This window comes from Acanthopagrus latus, chromosome 1 (genome assembly GCF_904848185.1).
Source record: "Acanthopagrus latus isolate v.2019 chromosome 1, fAcaLat1.1, whole genome shotgun sequence".
NCBI classification, from domain to species: Eukaryota; Metazoa; Chordata; class Actinopteri; order Spariformes; family Sparidae; genus Acanthopagrus; species Acanthopagrus latus.
This window is the reverse complement of record NC_051039.1, coordinates 13,756,106-13,776,146: the sequence shown is the minus strand read 5'-3', so window position 1 is coordinate 13,776,146 and position 20,041 is coordinate 13,756,106. Positions and strand designations below refer to the sequence as shown.

At 40.0% G+C, this 20,041-nt stretch overlaps 1 protein-coding gene across 2 annotated transcripts in view; it reads left to right on the top strand.

The window, feature by feature from the left end:
• ctnna2 (catenin (cadherin-associated protein), alpha 2) overlaps positions 1 to 20,041 on the top strand; it is a 309,428-nt gene that overhangs the window by 56,978 nt on the left and 232,409 nt on the right. For both annotated transcript variants that reach the window (XM_037101210.1, XM_037101216.1), the window contains exons 4-6: positions 1 to 145; positions 1,167 to 1,286; positions 2,524 to 2,790. The exon at positions 1 to 145 is cut by the window's left edge and continues 22 nt beyond it. In XM_037101210.1, the coding sequence (XP_036957105.1) occupies positions 1 to 145; positions 1,167 to 1,286; positions 2,524 to 2,790 (532 nt within the window). The remainder of the gene's footprint in view (positions 146 to 1,166; positions 1,287 to 2,523; positions 2,791 to 20,041) is intronic.

The following is a 20,041-nucleotide window of genomic DNA, read 5'->3' as shown; positions in this document are numbered from 1 at the left end:
GTCAGAGTTCGCTGATGACCCGTGCTCCTCTGTGAAACGTGGCACCATGGTGAGGGCTGCCCGCGCCCTGCTCTCTGCTGTCACCCGCCTGCTCATCCTCGCTGACATGGCTGACGTCATGAGGCTGCTCTCCCACCTTAAAATTGTACGTGCGATCATCACATTATATTCTGCCAAAAGAAATGTACTTCTTCAACAGCGTTCAGCAGTGTTTTTGCCGGTTGATATGGCCCTCTGGCCTTACAGAGTTATGAAGACATGCCAGCTCATTACTTATGTTGTGTTAGAATTGCAGTCAGAAGTGCGAGCTGGAAATCTTCAGCTACTCGTGTTGATATACCCAACGTGTTTTGAAATGACTCCCAAACTTTTTTTGCAAGTGGTAGTATTCAGTGTATAAACCTGTATGCACAGTGTACTTAAAGATGTGGTCAGATGTTCTGCTGCTGTGTGTAGTCCACAGAAGCAATATATGCTTTTATCACAACCTCTGCACACATTAGCATATAGATGAGGTATGGAGTATCCTGGGAACACACATCAGATTGTACTGTATTAATATCATAGCATCGCGCCCGGATGTGAATAAAAACACATACCCTTCCCACTCATGCACTTTAGAGTCATCTGAGCAACACAGGTTTCTTTATCCTTTACTATGAAGGTGGCACAGCGTTTTGAGGGAGAGGTTAATACATGTTGTTAGAAAGAATGATATGCATTTGGTGTAATCTGAAACAAGCTCAGGCCTGCATGCACCTTCATTCGCTCACACTCTCTAACAAACACACACACACATTCAGAGTCCTTTTTCCAAGCTTCATTCTTGAGGCCCACAGAGGGGCTTAACTCAAGCCAGTATAAGCCCTGCCATCAAAGGCCACTTAAAAGTTATCTCTTTCTCTCTTCTCTCATTTCCATTCCATTGTGCGTCCCTTTCATTAGGGATAGAAAAGAGTTCAGAATCAGAATGTGCCCACAGCAGGGATGAAGATTGCCAAAATGAGACCCATTAAAAAAAGCACAATTAAATGGTTATTGTCTTTCTAAACCTGGTTACAATTACGCAGGAATAAAGATAAATATATTTCCACCAAAAACAAATGTTTTATTATTTTTTTTACTTTGTACAACAAAATCCAGCCAGATCTTTGTTTGTGTGACAGGTGGAGGAGGCCCTGGAGGGAGTAAAGAATGCAACCAATGAGCAGGACCTGGCTAATCGCTTCAAGGAGTTTGGGAAGGAGATGGTGAAGCTTAACTATGTGGCAGCCCGGAGACAGCAGGTAAGAGGAAGCCCCCTGTCTCCTCTGCTCTGTCTTTCACAGAAAAAAGTAAACCGCTCCTGATTTGTGTGTCCCATTCAGGCACGAGGTGTTCCCTTGAAAGAGACAGCACCTTAAAGTGTCTACATTCTGGCTTTCAGTGTCTGTGATTTTGTTAACTTTGTTTGTAAGTTGTGAGTGCAGAGCTGAATAATGGTTTAAAATATGTTCTTATGAGATCACTAGTGTTATAAAAACATCATGTATCCAAAATCCGACTTGCATAGAGTGGTGGCTTCATTGATGTCATATTCTGACAAAATATTGGCCAGGACTATAATGAAATACCGTTGTATCTGCTTTGCAAAATTTGCACAGTCTCTTTAAGGCCATTGGGACACACAGACACTGCCATTATGGAGCAATTGAACAAGATGCAACATTTCCCTGTAGGGGAAATTTGGTTAATTTAACAGGAAATGAACCTATTTTCAGTCAGTTTCTGTACTGATAGTTGTTGCTGTATTCTGCATTGACAATTCCAACACATTCAAAATAGATATGATGACATTAACAAGATGTTATGAGTGGTGTCTTTCACATATATTGATAAATTGATATAGCTGGTAGTTAATAAATACGTGTACTTTGCAAGACTCTTATGAAGCATAAAGACTATTGATAATGATTGTATATGATCCATTTTAGTTGAAGTAATGTTTGCTAGAATTTCCTTTTTCAGCAGCATTTGAAATGACTTTTTAATATTACTGAAAATCTGCTAAATATTCACATCAGTGGATGTTTGGGAGAAGGATAACACATGAAAGTGTTTTTCAAGCATTGCCCCCAGTGTGACAAAAAGCTCTTAGAAGATTTTTTCCTACAAGTGTCATGCTGGCAAACATCCAGCCTGCCCAAAGTCCCAGAGCAAGACACTGAACTGAATTCTGTTCGGCTTCCATGGTTTCCGATCCGCTTACGCTGCCCAAAGTTTGTGTGTTTGGAACAATACTAACTTATCAGATGAAACATCAACTAATGTTTTAACATGAAATCTTTTATACCGTCATCAGGTTGTGCTCTTTTCTGCTCCATTGTGAGATAATGATGCCATCAAATTTGGATATCTTTTTTTCCGTTTTATTCCAACATGGAACTTTTTGAGAAATGCACTGATTTCTCGTAACACAATTGTCTATGATGTTTCTGATGATGGTTCTAAGAACTTACTTGAGAATGTTCTTCAACTTCTCAGGAATTGAAAGACCCCCAGTGTCGAGATGAGATGGCAGCTGCACGTGGGGCCCTTAAGAAAAATGCCACCATGCTGTACACGGCCTCACAGGCCTTCCTGCGCCACCCAGATGTGGCTGCCACACGTGCCAACAGAGACTACGTGTTCAAGCAGGTCCAGGAGGCCATAGGAGGCATTTCCAGTGCTGCTCAGGCCACCTCTCCCACTGATGAGAAACATGGCCATGCCGGCATTGGAGAGCTGGCCGCTGCCCTCAATGAATTCGATGTAAGTCGGCAAAGCCTTCTTTTCTATTTTCCAGTTTCTATAGCCAGACTCTGATATATCCCAGTTGAGAGCGCATATCATTGACCTCTTCAAGGCAATTCTAATGAACATGTCTCAAAGCTCAGAGACAAAAGTCCCCAAATGCAATAACTGTTTCTGACACATGTACTGCAGGGGAACCTTATTATTTTTTTTAAAAAAAGTGTAGCACATAACAGTGGGGAGAGTGTGAGAGATCTTGTTTTACGATAGGTGCAACAATATGATCTGACATTTTCAGGACTTGTAAATGCGATGGCCGGTTCTGCTTCTGTCATATCCTTCTCTGACATAAACGAAGACACACACATCATTCAAGTTATGTCTCTGAAACCATATATTAGAAATACTACATAGTACTTATACATTCATTGCTACTGTATCTACATGTGCTTTCACACTGCCAACTTTGATATCTGAATAAACATTCATTTTCAGTGTCAAGACACAACATATTTATGTAATACTTATATCTCTCACACACTCACTGAGCTATAAATGCACGATTGTACGGTGCTTTGAGCGGTATTTTATTCCCTTCTTATTCAGTCATATTCACCATAACTTTCCTTACTTTCTCTACACTTTGATGTGGAGCCTTAATCGACACAAACAAAACAAGCAGAACTCGTGTGCCCAAAATTCCATCTGCAAATGTGATTAGCTGCTGCCATCTAGTGGTTTAATATTGATGGTGAACTATTGGTTCAGGGTTTCAAGCTCTGACTTTTTTACCCACATGCACACAAGCATGCATAAGAACTAGTTCTTAGTTAAGGTAATACTTTTCAAAAGCAATTATTTTTTTAATGTATATGTTAGATTTTTTCTAGCGTAATTCTCCCCTCAGGTTGTGTCATGACTGATAGCACCCAGACTGTATTTGCATATACATTTTATACATAATATACATTAAATGACATATTCAGAGAAATTTTGAAATTTTGCTTCTCCCTGATAATGTTTGTATAATGAATAGATTATGTCAGTGATAAAAGAAATTTTGCAGAATATTCAGAACAGGGTCATTTTCCCCCTCTGGTTATAAGATAATGCTTCTAACAAGCAGCTAAATTGTCCACATTTTACAGGTATGATTTTCATGAAATTTCCAACTGTGATTCATTTAGTGCAGTGAATGCTCTATCAAAGACCACAGCCATTGCTTTGTTGCAGCTGGGTGTGCGTTAGAGAGGTCATGGGTGTTCCAGCAGGACAAAAACCTGAAACATACCTCACAAAGCACCCAGAAATGGGCGGAGACAAAGCGCTGGAGAATTCTGAAGTGGCCAGCAATGAGTCTGGATCTAAATCCCATAGAACACCTATGGAAAGGGGCGGCTGTAGCTCAGCGGGTAGAGCAGGTCGACTAGTGATCGAAAGGTCGCTAGTTCAAATCCCGGCACTGGGCAAGGCTGAGCTGCATGCTGAAGTGTCCTTGAGCAAGATACTGAACCCCACATTGCTCATCAGTGAGGGCCTTGCCCTGAGACAAAGCTGGGATTGGCTCCAGCAGCAACACCCCGTGACCCCATGGAAAGGGATAAGCGGTTACGGACAATGACATGACATGACATGACATGACACCTATGGAAAGATCTCAAAATTGCTATTGTGAGAAGGTACCCTTCAAATCTGAGAGTTCTGGAGCAGTTTGCAAAAGAAGAGTGGTCCAAAATTCCAGTTGAGAGGTGTAGGAAACTTGTTGATGAAGCGATTGGTTTCAGTTATTTTCTCCAAAGGGTGTGTAACCAAATATTAAGTTGAGGGTGCCAATGATTTTGTTTGACCCAATTTTTGAATTTTGTGTAAAATGATGTCAAATTTGGCTTATCCCAATGCACTTAAAGAAAATAAACGCGTATACCAAAACATTTGTAACTGCAACACTTTTCTGGGAGAAATGATGCATTTTTTGGAAAAGTTCCAGGGTTGCCAATACTTTCATCCACGACTGTATATATATATATATATATATATATATATATATATATATATATATATATATATATATATATATATATACACACAGTAGGTCATTTGTGCTGTCTACTTTTAAAGTTAATGCCCTCACTACTACTATAAGTACATGAGCATCAGAGTTCAAGTAAAGAACAGCCACAGGATATATTGGGGGGGGGGCTGGAAGAGAAGAAATATCACAGGAGCTTAACAGTTTCAGTAAGTAGGGGAAAGAGTTGTGCAATGTCACACACATTTATATATCCACACTGTTGAGGTTTTAGAGATCACGATTACATTTAATGAGTAAATGTTGTCACTTCAGATACGATGTTGTGTTTGATTACATAAATTACCAAGTACTGTAATTATGGATGCCATCACCTTCAAAGGAAAAAAAAAGTAAAGTAAAACATAATGTGCAGACTGTTATGTGAGATGAAGGTAGTTAATCTCTTAATCATACAAGATCAGCTGCAGTGAGTGGTCTGATTGCATCTGCAATTACAGACAGCAGAGGAGTTTCTCATTAAAGTCTTTTTGTTTATGATTTCCTTAGGAGTGCAACGGCATGACTGTTTTGATACGGGTTAAATAATGCACACATACAAACTGGCAAAGTTGTATAAGAAGACAATCATACTCAAGAATGATGTGTAAAGTAACCATCCCTTTGATTTGGTTTGAGGTAAATGTAGTGCATGTAATGCTGATAAACACACTTATGGAGGAACAAAAAGAAAAACAAAAGACGTCTGTATACACTTTTAAAAGATGTGATACCTTAACCTGCAGTTTGAATTTATTGTACCATGATGTATGCAGATTTCTCAACAAAAGCTTGGCGATATTGATGTAACTATAATCAGAGCAGCACTCAGCACTTTAACACTTCCTAGACACTGCATGTGTTTTTTTCTTCTTTGATCATATGTATCTTTCCCAGTTCTTTTGCTGTTTAGCATATGCTTACAAACTGCTCTGTTGCAGTGAATGTTGCTAATTTACAGCATGTGAGTGACCTCTTGTGGTAATGTTTTGGAATTGCAACCAGCTTTTATTTTGGCTTAATGCTGCTGCTGTGGGGCCACATGTCAGACAAGTAGGGTAAAACATAGACACAAACACATTAGATGAATAACTTAGAGCTATCTAGTGCTGAAGGCTCAGACGCTTTGAGAAGGACAACATTTTTGTTTCCTCGTAATCTGCTACCCTGTTACTCTGCATGAGGCCGTGGCCTATAGTAATCACATCAACTCTGTTTTTATGTAAAACAGTGTAGTTTTTTGCAAAAGCAAAAGACCTGCATAATTTAATTCTATTGGGCAGACAGGCAGACAGGGAGCAGTTAAATGAGACAAATTGCCCTTTGCTTAGCCCTCTGTGCTTGCCTGAAGCTTGTGAATGTTTAATTCTTAACTTACCACAGAGACACAGACCATGGTCACATCCTCTGAGAATAGTAATGACTTGATTCTGAGCTGTGAGGCATGGCACTTGCAGGATTGTCTTTGCGACTGTTCCTGTGCTTATTCTTTTATATGTGTTTGTTTGTAAAGAACATACAATGGTGCATATAACTTGGGTTGTATATGTTATTGTAATACATTGATAGAATGGGGGCGGCTGTGCACTGTTGTCCAGATAATCTCAAACTCTCTTTCCATCCACACAAACCGCTAGCACTCACATGCATGTTTGCTTTGTTTCCAGTAATGGAGTCTCTCTGGATACTGTGGAGTTGGATAATTGCACGTATCTGTTTTGGGGTGCTGCTCCCTGTCCTGAGTCAGCTTTGATCTGTTACTCATTCTTTGGCCCATCGCAGCGGTTGTAGGCTTGGATGTCAGATGTGACTACAGCACAGACACAGCCTCAGATAGACGCAGCCTATCAAAACAAACAAACAAAAGCTAATTTTAATAATTAGGCTTTTTGGGATTTTGTAGTGTGATGGTGCTCAATTTTGATTTGAGAGAATGGGTATGGACAAGGTGTTATCTCAGCCAAACAAATCATTTTACACAGTCTATTCATCAGGACTCCTTTATTCTCTATTCTGTCACTTATTTTTCTTACAGCCTCTTTCACTCACTTGTTACATGATGTGTATTTGTACAAAGATACATACGTGTGTCTAAATAATATCAATAATTGAGTCTGACACTTACTGTAGACTGAAGGAAAGAGTGCAGAACACCTCACATTTTCTCTCTGTTGATGCCAAGAATATGCACTCATCTATAAAAGCAGCACAATAACAAAGACAGGAATAAAGATCACCTGGATTTGTTTCCATGTTTAACTGGGGGGAAAAAGTCCACAGGACTCTGTAGGTTTTTGAAGGATGATTGTGGCTCATATGCCACTAAAATGAAAATGGCACAAATGTTGAGTGCATTGCCTGAACTGCTCCAGAACATGTACAGTTCATTGCAGAAAAGGTTAGACAAGATTTTTAAATGCAAGGCCCGGACGCAGGTCTATAGCTAGAGCGAAAGGGCAGCTTATGAATAAGACAAGAAAGAGGAGACGACCTCATCTAAAATTTTTTACTGACACCTAGAATTAGTTTGGTATGAGTCAACTTAGGACACTGAGATGCAAGATCTATTAGGAGAGAAAGGGGAGGTCACATCAGTTCAAATTCACTCAATTTCAGTGATGTTTGGCATATAACAAAGAGGCAACATGAACTCCCGCCTCCACCTTTTACCTTTAAATGCACTACAAGCAGTTTTTAACTGGGGATGAAAGAGTCTCAATTTAATATTTATGCCTTTCTTAGCTATTCTTAATGCCTTCCACCAGGTAAGATTCTGGTCACAACTTTGGCTTTATCAACTAAATTGCTATCATGAAACAATCAAATCTGGTAGCTGAGGGCTTACATCTCTCCTAGGTGTATAACAAATACACTGCCTGGCCCAAAACAAGTTGCCACAAAAAAAGGACATGCTCTTACTTTCACTATTAAACATAGCCCTGAGTTCTGCTGTTGTTTTTCTACGATTTGATTTCACCAAACGTTTAAGTGATCCCGGATAACTATCAATCAGGATTTTTTTCCGACCACATGTTTTCCTCGAACATGGTGGTACCCCACTATCCTTGCAGTTTTTGATAATGCGTTGGACAGTTTTTAACCCAATTTTAGTAGTTCCTGCAATATCCTTAGATGTTATCTCTGCTTGATGCATGCCAATGATTTGACACTTCTCAAACAGACTAACATCTATTCCACGACCACGGGATGTGTCTTTCGACATGGTTGTTTAAGAAATTAGAAGTCACTCATTGCATCAGTTGGGGTTAAATAACTTGTTGCCAGCTGAAACATAATCACTGGTGCAGTAATTATCCAATAGGAGTCTCTTATCTATTTTCTTAGTTAATTCCAGGTGGTGAGCTATTTTTTGGCCAAGCAGTGTATATATAACTCTCATCGCTACGCATCCTGGAAACTGCATGCCCTAGGCAGATCAAGATCCTCACAACAGGTGGCAGTGGTGCTCATACTGCTTTTGTCCCCAGGAGGTGCTGGAATCAACGAAATATGAGAGTCTCCTTGTAGATGCTTTAAAAGAGTTCCTCAAGAAATGGTTTGGAAGGGTTTCTTTTCAGAATTCTTTGTGCATTTTCAACAGTTAGTTTGCTATGGAAATGTCAATTTTCCATTAGATAAAAACATGATTTAGCTTTCTCTTTGTTCAAAATGAGGCAGACAACACAATCCACCAAACGCACATAAATATAGTGTGTGTGTGTGTGTGTGTGTGTGTGTGTGTGTGTGTGTGTGTGTGTGTGTGTGTATTTATATGCCAATGGAAGAAATGAAAATTGTATGTGTCTTACATTAAATGTGATGAGATATTTATACCTAGAAATTAGACAACTTCTTTGTACTCGGCAAGACTTTGAGTTGTTGCAGGTTTTAAAACCTGTGTTTATTCAAATAACAAAACAATGCCGTTACAAAATATATACTGACCACCTGACATGTCAAACAAATGCCAGTGTGAAAAACAACTCATACAGAGTCCTAGAGTAAATCAGATGATAATGGTGAGGTGACCTTTGGATGTCTTGTCACTTGAGCACTTTGTTGAATAAAATAGTGGTAGTTGGCCAGTGCTAATTAGTCAGCATGTGATCCAAATAATTTTCTATTTACCTAGCACCAGTTTGGACCGATTCAGGTGTTGCACTAGCAGTTGACAGAGAGGGATTTAACACTCTTGGAATAGGTTTTAGTATTGCGGACACGCTCTGCTTTTTTGGTAAGGGCGGAACAGAATTTGAAGAAGGCCACCTTTAAATTCGCTATGCAGGAAAAGCCCTGTCATGTTGGAATGAAAGTCTTTATTTGGGGATCTGAGCTCAGTGGGAGGACAGATGGAGTCAAGACCCTAAGGGTATGTGAGTAAAGACACACTGTCGTACACGCAGGCATAGATTTTTAGGTCACAGCACACACTTACACTGTGTAGCATTTCCATTGGATTTTATAAACTTACAATTATCAGAAGCTGATGGAGTTTATTGAGATGTACAAGTTTTTTTTTTTTAATTATGAAGGTGAGGCAGACATATCTGCCTCATGTATATTGTGTGTACCCTCAAACATGTAGAAAGTTCTGTTTCTAAAGAGGACTGGTCACTATCTGTGAGTTTTCATGTGCAGGCAGGAAATGGACTGACTGCTACTCTCTCCCTCTCACCAGCACATTTTAATATGCAAAAAATCTCTCTTTGTCTCCCTGTAACTCTCCCGCTTAAAGCCTCCTTATCTTTGTACAGTCAAAAGCAAGAAGCACCTGATACGGCCCTTTAGAATTATGACTCTACTGGTCTCTCCCACTCTCTCACACTTATTTGAAGTGTCACACACAAAGGCATCAGCATTGTGAAGAGCAGCAAAGTAAGTACTTCTGATAGACGCCTTTAGTGTGAAGAAATACAAGATACACTATGACTCTATGCTAATTTAACCGAGCTAGGAACTTGCTGCCAGTTCAAGTATGAGTTATGGAAGGCCTTCCTTTCATTCCTCTGCTTTTGCTGCTGCCTTCGATTAGATGAGCCAAGAGGAGAAGATGGGGATTGTGTCTTTTAACATAATTGTGATTGCATCAAAATGATTGCATCGTGCTCAGCGCTCCTTCTTCTCTTTCAACCAGCAAATTGAATTTACCTCTTTCTGAACAGGGTCTTGTATTGCGTTTGAATTTGGAAGTTTTTTTCTCATTATTATGTCGAGTTTTGCCCGCCACTGTGTCATTTTTGTGTCACATCTACTTAAGTTAGATCAATGCAAACAGGTGGTCAAAGGTGCAGATGTTCAAATACATTAGCTTCAGGCTCAAAACATAAAGTATGTTCACACAACAACCAGCAGATGGCAGTGTTTAATTACTTTCATCATTCTGTCGTTTCCCTCTCTTCATCCCCCACCCTCTCTCATTCTCTCCATCTTTTCCATTTTTATCCTTTTTTCCTTCAAGTCCTTAGAAACAGAGGTTTTCATTCCAGCTTATTCTCTACCAAGAGCAAGAGTCTGCGTCACCTTGTATTGTTTTGTATCATTTGCGAGATAGAAGCTATCCTGTGATGCCGAGATGTTTTGATATATGTAGATCCTTGAATTGAGCTTTGTCAAAGAGAATTTGGTATTAGAGTTCAGCAGATACAGACTTGACAATCTGACCCTTCAGCCCACGTCCGCCTGGATAGTAATGATTTCCTCTCCTCCACATGCCCACAAAAACAGGACGAAACCGCCAGTAGACCTGTGCCATATCCCAGTCTTGTTGTGTCATCACAGCTCTTGTATACCTGCAGCTATCTGACATAAAACCACAGTGAATGGTGCTTAGCTGTATGCGCACACTGGAGCACAGTTACACACAAAAACACTTTTCATTCAGACACAGTGCAGACATGCATACACTGGCAGAGCATGGCTTTGCGCCTATGGCAGAGGTCCAAGTCGCACTGGATCATTTTACCATGTTTTTTTTTTACTTCCATCTGCTTGTCCTCTCCCTTTTTCTTCTTTTTTAACGGGGTTATTTATACAGCATCTCACTATCACTCCCCCCTCACCTCTCTGTCGTCTTCTCCCTTCCTCCTTCCTCTCTCTTTGCTCTATTTCTCTCTTTTGTTCTCATTGTCTGTTGTGTCTTGAACCAACAAGGGTGTTTGAAATGTGAGTGTACTTACATGCACAGTCTGATTTGGCAGCGGCATTTTCATGCAAAACTCTTCCTCTATATATTGCAGGGCCTGTAGTCACACTGCACAAGCATATGCCATTCCTAGCTCTGCATACATTATAGGCTAACTATAACTGGATTTACTTGCTAGCTCAGGGAAAGTGTGCATGACAGCCAGTCCTTTGAATCCCACTGTGGCAAGCTTTGCTTCCAAGTGTAAGTCGCTTTCTGAATGCTGCATGCATGAATGTGCGATGACAAGTAATCAACCACGTTTATGTTTATGGCACAATGTGCCGAGACTTGAATTACAGCTGATATGGGAATTCCACAAAACATCATAGACCAGTGAGCAAAGGCTGACGTTCCTGTTTTTGTCGGTTGTCCTTTTTTATTTCAAAAGACCCTTTTATGAAGACAGACTTGTGGTTTTCCTTTTTGGGAGTTCACATTCTCCCCTCAGCGTTAGGATGGATTTCTTTCTCTTGTATCATAAGCAACATGCACGATAGATGGGCTCCTTATTGTTAGCGCGAGCACAGTGACTGCCCAGCGATGACCTTTTCACGTGGTTGGCTTGTGTATGAGATTCTACTGAGCCAACCTCAGAGAAACAGTGGCTAGAGAGCAAACCCAACTCTAATGTATGTAGATGTATTCCTAACTGAGGGATAGCTTTCTTGGTAATTGCTATATCAATCTGCGCACTCCTATCCTTGCTGTCTCATTTCAAGCTCTCTCTTATTTCTCTCCCGTTTTCCTCTTTCCTCTCTCTCTCACACTAACACACACACACACATTTGCTCGTGCTCAGACACACACACAGAGTCTGATGCCTGCTGCTCTCTCCCTCTGCATTGTCCCCCCCCACCCAGATTTTTCACTCTCCTTGACTCACATTGATTCGTCGCTTGAACATGTGGGTGTTCAACACATTCCTTAGTTGCCTGTGAGAAACTGGCAGAGAGGAAACTGTATATCCTCATCATTGCACCATCTCATATTTGCTGAGGAAGGTCAGACATAAACATGCACAGATGCGCAATCATGTACAGATGCGAGCGGACCCCAAGCATTAATAACAGCATCGAACACAACGCCAAGAGACAGTGTTATTGACAAGAACCCCGTTGTGTTCAATAAAACTCCACTCCCACTGTCATTTTCACCTTGGCTGAGCCACGTGTAAGCCCAGAGGTACGGCTCTAAATTACGACATCCTCTGTCTGCCGATTAAAACACTGCCTCATTCTCCATGGACAGATGCACCTGTCAGAAGAAATATGAATAGGGGAAGTAAGCTGAAGTAATGGGACATGACCGGGGAGATAGAGAAGTATTGGTTTGTTTGTCGCTGTACAGTAATTAGCCACTGCCTGTCTTGTCTTGATGGCAATAAGTCGAGCTGTGGAGGGGGCGGTCATTGGTAAACGGGATTTAGAGATCCATACTAGTTACAGTGGGAGCTTATCGCCTCGGGTCCATCGTGACCAGCCTTTCTTTTTCCCATGAAGCTCAGTTTGCAGCTTTCAGGAATTACTTCTTGTTTATCTCCAGTTATAGATTCAGTCTTGTTAGATTAGACTGACTGATGCGCTGCCAAAGCACTTTGGCAATTTGAATTTACATGTCTCCACGATGCACTAGACACACTGAAAGTACTTTAGGACATTTATCATAATACATGAGATGTTTAACCACAACAATACCTCCTCTATATATTCCCAGATTTTCAAGCTTGGCTTTCATTTTTTCTCTTTTCATGCTAGTGTTGCTTGTTATAATCAAAAGTCACACTGTTTAGTTTTGGCTTGTGTTCACTGTTAGAAGGAGAGAAATGATTAATAGAGTGGTTAGAGTATATTCTACCACTCTCTCAATATATGGACAGCCACCCTAAATTAAATGGCAACAGCAACCGGAGTGAAATACCTTGGTGCATCTCCAGCCTTCTCTAAACATAAAACTCTTGGGATTTGATTTCTGTGTGGGTGCAGCAAATTACTTTTTTTTTGAAAAGGTATCTTGTCTTCCAGTCAAGGTCTTCTATGTAGGAGCCCCACCTGCCAGCTTGCCCACTCAGCTCAGTTCAATCTCATGGATTCGGGGGCATTACATGACAGTACATGTAAGCAGATACACACATACACATATACACTCATATACACATGGACACACACGGACGCACACACAGACACGCGCACACACACACACGGGCAACAGGCAACATGTATCAACCCGGATTCTAGTTTTGCCCATAGGAGCAAGGCTAGAGTGAACAGTCTTTTGTTGAAACGCAACAGACAAGAAAGGTTGGAGACAGTATCTCTGTTTAGGGCCATTCTTACTGTCCTTGCAAGCCAGGCAAAGCTAAAGTACTTTTCAAAAGGTTTTGATATTTTTTCTGAAATGCACTATTTTCTGCCCACGCATTCTCTCTGCACTTCTCTGAACTGTAATATGGGCATGGGCATGCACATGTGCATGCACCATACACACAAGCAAAGAGTCCTGTTATTAAGACTAGCTTTTCTGCAAAGGGATATATCTGGCAGGGAACTCCTGGTGGATTTGAGACAAAACCTAACCAAAAGATTATAAATGAGCTGCTTGTCTGATTTTCACTCTCCATGTTGCTAAGCTAAGCTCCCCCACCTCAAAGTGTGACTGTATAGAAATGCAAAGTAGTTTCTTTTCTCAAGACAAAATTCTACAGACATCCCCACAAAGTAAATATGATATAAAATTCTCTACTGACATACGTTCTTGTGAAACTTCATATTGCAGCCTTTTTAAATATGCTTAGCTGTAAGTATCTAGCAAGCATTAATTTATACAGTACAAGACAGTGTATTTTTTTTCTTTTTTCTTTTTCTCAGAGACTGATAAACCTGAGGCATTGAGGGGGTGTACAGTCTCTCAGGGGGTGGAAGAAGCCTCCACTGCCTGGAACTGAGATACTGGCATTGCCTCTGGGATTTACCAAACTACTTTCGAGAAATTTAATTCACAGTAGGTTCAGGCAGTCACACCTAAATTCAGAGTTGGCGGCCTTAAGTTACCTTATTTGATTCTGTAGATAAGTCGGCAGATCTACACGACATCTATTCATACTCAGCTAAGTGCGACAGTTGTGAATTTGATTTGGGGTGGCAGATCAGGACAAAACTATTTGACACTTTGGCATTATGTCAGTAGACTTCACAAACAGATAGGTGAATGGAAATATTGACTGGCTGCTTTATAAAAAGCCAGTAACAATCGGTCTTCTTCATTGGAGCTGAAATTGAGGCAGCCAAAGAAAGTACTGACTTTAAATAACACACCATCAATTGTGTGCCACTGTTCTTCAGCAGGACTCCCTATGATGCACAGGCTTGATTCAGTTCAACTTTAGGCAGCTTTAAGAATACTTACACAGCCAGGCAAGTTTTGTTTGAATAGTGCAGCACACAGAAAAACTCTCTAATTTGGCCCTGTGGCTTCCAGGATGGAAGAGATGCCCCATATCGCTGATCTACGTTTAGAAGAAGCACTAATGCACAAGTGAAGTTGCCTCTATGAGTGTGGCTTTGTTGACAGGCCAATTTAGCTGTCATTCTGAGATAATGGAGTGTTCCGTGGCAGTAAGTACATCCGCATAGAGAGATGATCCAGAGCCCAGCCCCCCCACATCCTATTAGAAGACACTAACTCTGCTCTGGTTCTGTTTTGTTCCCTGACTCTTAAAAAGAAAAAAAAAGAAAAGAAAAAAGTACAGCCATTTTGAGACTGCAACCACTTTTTAATGCAAAGTTTAAAGCAGTATTTTCCATCAGACAAAAGCACAAAACAAAAACATTAACTTCCCTGAAGGACAAAGGAGGTGTTCCCATTACTAAGATGTCAAGTTTAGGTTCTCATCAGACTGTTTTGATCATTTCAAGGTTTAACACGTTGGGTTCAAGACACATTTTCTTTCAATTTGTGCCATTTTCTTTTAAACGTGTGTGCTGAAAAAAAAAAAATCCTCCTTGAATGATAACTTAGCTAGAGTCAATTGATGCCTGTCCTCTCATCAGCATAGTTTTCATTGTCAAGACTTTTGCAGCAATGAAATTGAGTGCTCCTTTCATACTCTTGCTTTCCATTGTTATGTCTTCATCTTGTTAGTTCCACGTCTTTTGCCTTCATCCCTTTTCCTGTCTTTTAAATCTTGTAACAGTGCCGACTAAATCATCCGCAGTGTGTACATTGCCATTGTGTGTAGTTGTTCTCTCATTTTCAGCCACAATTGCATCCAATAGCAAATAAGTCTTGGCTGTAGGTTGTGAGCCTCTTCTGAATCTTTCAGAAGCTGCAGCAGTTAAATGGGAAACTTTTGAAAATGATCCGTCCTTCCTTGCCAAGCCCACTGGCTGCCTGTTCCCCATCCCCGTTGCCTCTCCACACAGAGGTAAATACCCAGCTGCATATTCGCTAGTGGATGCACTGCTGATACAGCCCGCATTTAGCAAATCATCTGAAATCCAAACAAACGACTGAACATCAAACAAATGACTGCACATCTTGAGTTAAAGACCATGATGTAATCTGCCTGCGTGAAAACAGTGTGTGGTTTCATGATCTAAAGCTTTTCATGCTAAACAAATAAGGAAGTGACTGATGTAGAAAATATTATTTGCAAATTTACCGCTGGTCTCATTCTTTTGTGCTGCCTTTGCATCAAACCCTTAATTCTTAATTCTATTAAATGCTAGTTCAGTGGGGTGTCCTGGTTCAGTCTGGTAGTACAAATGACACAGCCCTGTTTCTTGCTGTGCTGCTGCCTCACTGACGGCTTTCTTTTTAAACATTTGTTCTCTTTACCATTCTCTCTCTATCTCTTTAATGTGATTGAAGGAAACTCTTTTAAACATTATGGAGTCAATGAACATTTAAAACAAACATTTAAAAATTAGTCGAAGGCAGAGCTAATTTTCATCCTTTATCCCTGAGCAGATGTTGAAGGTGCCCTGCAGAGTCTTTTAATAACAGCCCATTGTTTCTCACTAAAACACATTTTGTGCATCCTTGAGGTCTAACAAACATTTTACCCTCCTCATAAAGTATTTGCAAACTATTTAGCATTGTAAATCTTGCATGGTATACAACCATGCTGACAAGCTGATGGTCTCCCTCGTAACTGCCTTCCTGCCATGTCTAGATAAGGCAGTTTGTTTTATGTCAGTGGCATGTACATGAGAGAATACAGGGATGCATCATCAAAAAAAAAAAAGACAAAAAAACAAAAAAGAACAGCTCTATAGAGCTAGGTCAAAAACTGCACAGTATATCTCTTAAAGCAGCCCTAAATTCAAATGAAATGATGGAATGATACTTGCTATAGAAAACTATAACTAAAACTTCCTCCCAGTATTGCACAGTATAATATAGCAACAGACAACATGGCTTTAATATAGCACGTGCTCCCACCACTAATAAAGTTAAAACAAGACTAAGTGGAAACCTGAATGGCTGGGCTCTGTGTAGTCAATGTGCCTCTGAAGATAAAATTGAGGCCTGTTTGCACCTATTCATTTTGAAAGTTGAATAATCAACACTCTGCCGACTACTAGTATTACTTCATTACATTTTCAGTAAGTCAAGGACAGACTAGCCTGTCTTATCTGTGGTCCAGACAAAACAGAATAAAAAGAGGAGTTGAATATGTTGTTGATCTGGTTAAGATTACGTTTGGCAAAGGGGTGGGATACAATAAAGGGCGAAGTAAGTTAGTGCTAAACCAATCATGCAGTTTTGACCTGTTGTCACACGTCTGACCCATCAGTCACAGCTTCAGCTGGACTGTGAAAGAGCAGTGAGCATTGACATCTCTGATGCAAAGAACTCGGCCAGATGAAAGGCATATGTTCCAGTAATAGAGCATATTCATAGGATATTTAAATCTGGCAGTGGACTTTAGAGCATTTCAGAATTAAGAATAAAGATGGCAAATCAGATTTTGGTTTGTACTTGCAGGAAATGATGCTCATCCCCTACCTCTAGACTCATTTATAAGGTGATAGATTTTTTCCCAGCCAAGTAATTCTGTCTACAACGACAAGGGTGAGTACATTGTTACACAATCCTATTGGGCAATAGAACCCATGTTTGAAAAATAATAGTCTTCCATTTACTTTTCTTCTGCATATACAGTAGAAACATGTCCTCAAGATGTTCATTTTTAGCAAGAAATGTCCCAGAAACCATTGTATGAGGTGCTGATTTTGAGAACAGGTGAATTGGACAAAAGGGAAAGAGTGAAAGGGGCCTGGGTCATTGGGAGGGACAGAGGCAGTGACTAGCAGAATAATTTCTCTATTGAAGGTGTGGCAGTGACTAAGGTGTTGGGTTATCATTTTGCCAGACAGAATTTGAAAAAGCAAAAAATGAAATGAGAACTGCATTCATATTCAAATGGAGACGAGTCCCCTTGTGCCTGCATGGTTTTCAATTATGGGTGGATATGTATATTTATGTTTGCTCCACAGGAAACTGGACAGGACCTCCTGATGCCTTTGTAAGGGTGAGCATCTGGTGTGTTATTCTGCTGACAGTATGAAGCCTGTATTTGTACTGTTGGTTGGTCAAAAGAAGAATTTGGATTCCATAAACAATTCCATTCATCAGAAAAATACATTATGATCTATACATATAATGCTCTCTGATGGCTCTGCACCAATATGGCCTATCACATGGAGTATATTTACTATTCTATTCAGTGAATATATTATTGTATATATTTTACATCCTTAGCAAAATAGAGGAGCTATTTTGCCCATGCACCTCTTGCAGAATGTGTTGAAAAAAGCACCTGTAAGCACCAGTCTGATGATGAATCAAACAGCACTGGACATGATTTTATGTGTTCTCATTGGTGTTTTCTCTGTTACATCCAGCGCACAGGTGAAGCAAAAACCAGGAAAAGTTCTAGTACCGCAGATTGCCAGTCTGCCTGAGGGCTGCTAGTAAAAACCCTTCGCTTGCCTTCATGACTGTCTCTTTCTCTCTCGCACACGCTCTCTGTGTCCGTTGCCCTCTCTCTTTGTCCTCACTTGTGTTCCTTCCTACGTCACTCAGTTTCTCTCCAGTGTGTGAAACGCTATGTATATTCATTTATCTCAGCAGCATATCAAAGTCAGGAAAATGTCAGAATAAATACAGTTTAATCACTGTGTTCTAGATAAAGCTATTCTAATGATTGTCACTGGAACAGGTTTCAGAATTAACTATCCGAGATCATTTCTATAACAGTACAGTATTTTGCAATACACGTTGTGAATTTGTTTGTCCTTGTTGCATTATTTATTACATATTATTCTTGATATTGAGTCAGTCAAGTGAGAATGGTGATTGCGTTTTGCGAGTTGTTTGTTAATCCATTCGTTACATCACATCGTTACACATTTCTGCGTTAAGTCCTTGCGGCAGTCTTTGTAACTTCTAGGTACTTTGAATCTAGTGACTTACTGAACCAGTAAAACTTAAACTGGCAAAGCGCACATTTTTTACCCGAACATATAGTTATGAAATAAATGTCATGGCTGTAGAGTGGTTTCCGAGAAACCTCGCTTTCATTATGCAGTGTGTTCCATTTTGCACACAAAAAAAATCTCTCAGGAATATGAAGGCTGGCTGGAGATGCAGTCATATAGATAGCCTGGCACCATATTCTGTCACCACTCCATTTCAGACTAAATTAATGTCAAGTAAGGCAAATTAACTCAGCTATTTCACATTTTGAATAGTGTTTTTTGTTTTTTGCAGCGTTCAAGCTGAGATCAAAATTGCAACACTTGCTAGCAGTTTTTCCACTCAGTAGTCTTTCTGCCAGTCAGTGGTTGTAACCATGGTGATTTTAACCTACTGTGGCATCACATACATAGTTATCTGTATTTTTTCTTATCCCAGTATATTTTGCAGATACTGATATAGATATACAGATATAGATATATTTTTTCTAATATCAGGCAATCCTCATTGAACCTTTTGAACTTCATTGAGCCTGACCTGGCCATGTGGGCAGCATAAACACAAATACAACAGTAAACACAATACAGAAAACCCCCAAAAACTTGCAACTGTCACACACTACGACTGAGTGAACAGTATACAGCTAAGATGCAATACAGGGACAAATATATTTCCATGATGCATAAACAGGAACAGTTTTATTCTCTAATGTTAAAGGGCTTTTTTGGGTCAGTTGAATCATTTTCCTGGCAGTTACATGGGGCAAATACTAAGGGAGAACTTATGTCTACATGAGAAATAGTTCATGCTACTATGTGGTTTTTTAATAATTAACTAAGCTCCACTTAGTAAGCACTTAAATAATAACAATGATCAGTTTGAACTTAAGAGCAACTGATGTGACCAGCTCCTGACCTTTGGAGACCTCTATAATTAGTAATCAGATAAGCATTTCACCCACAGGCCCTTAATTTGTAAAAGATATACAAAATATATCCATCTTTGATGCCTAATTCCATAACCATCAATCAGTTATTCATACAGTTATGCTGTGGCAGCAACAGTAAATGTAGAAGCCCTTGTTACTCTGAGTCTGCATGTTGATCAGCATGTAAGATGGTGGCACGGCAACAATTCCGGCTACATACTGTACATTTTGTAGCATCATTTTCCATGGGATGTTCAGTCACCTCACAGTTTTGTGATAGGTCTCAAAGTGAAACTCTCACCAAAAAGCAACCTAGGCTTTATTTGTGAATGTATATGAGTAAAACCTTCATGTAAATGCATGATTATGACAGAAGAGTCACTTTTAAGATTTACCATAGTTTCGTTTGCGGGCAAGCTAATTTTCAATGGAGTGCATGGTGCAGGGCCACTCTTACCCTAGCATATACATTCACATGTAAAGCCTACGTTGCTTTATGGTGAGAGTTTCACTTTAATCGTCAATAGGACACGTAAGCATCAGTCTGACACTGCGACTGAGCACGAGAAGATCTACCCAAGCTCCCACCATGTAATTGGTAAAGTCTTCT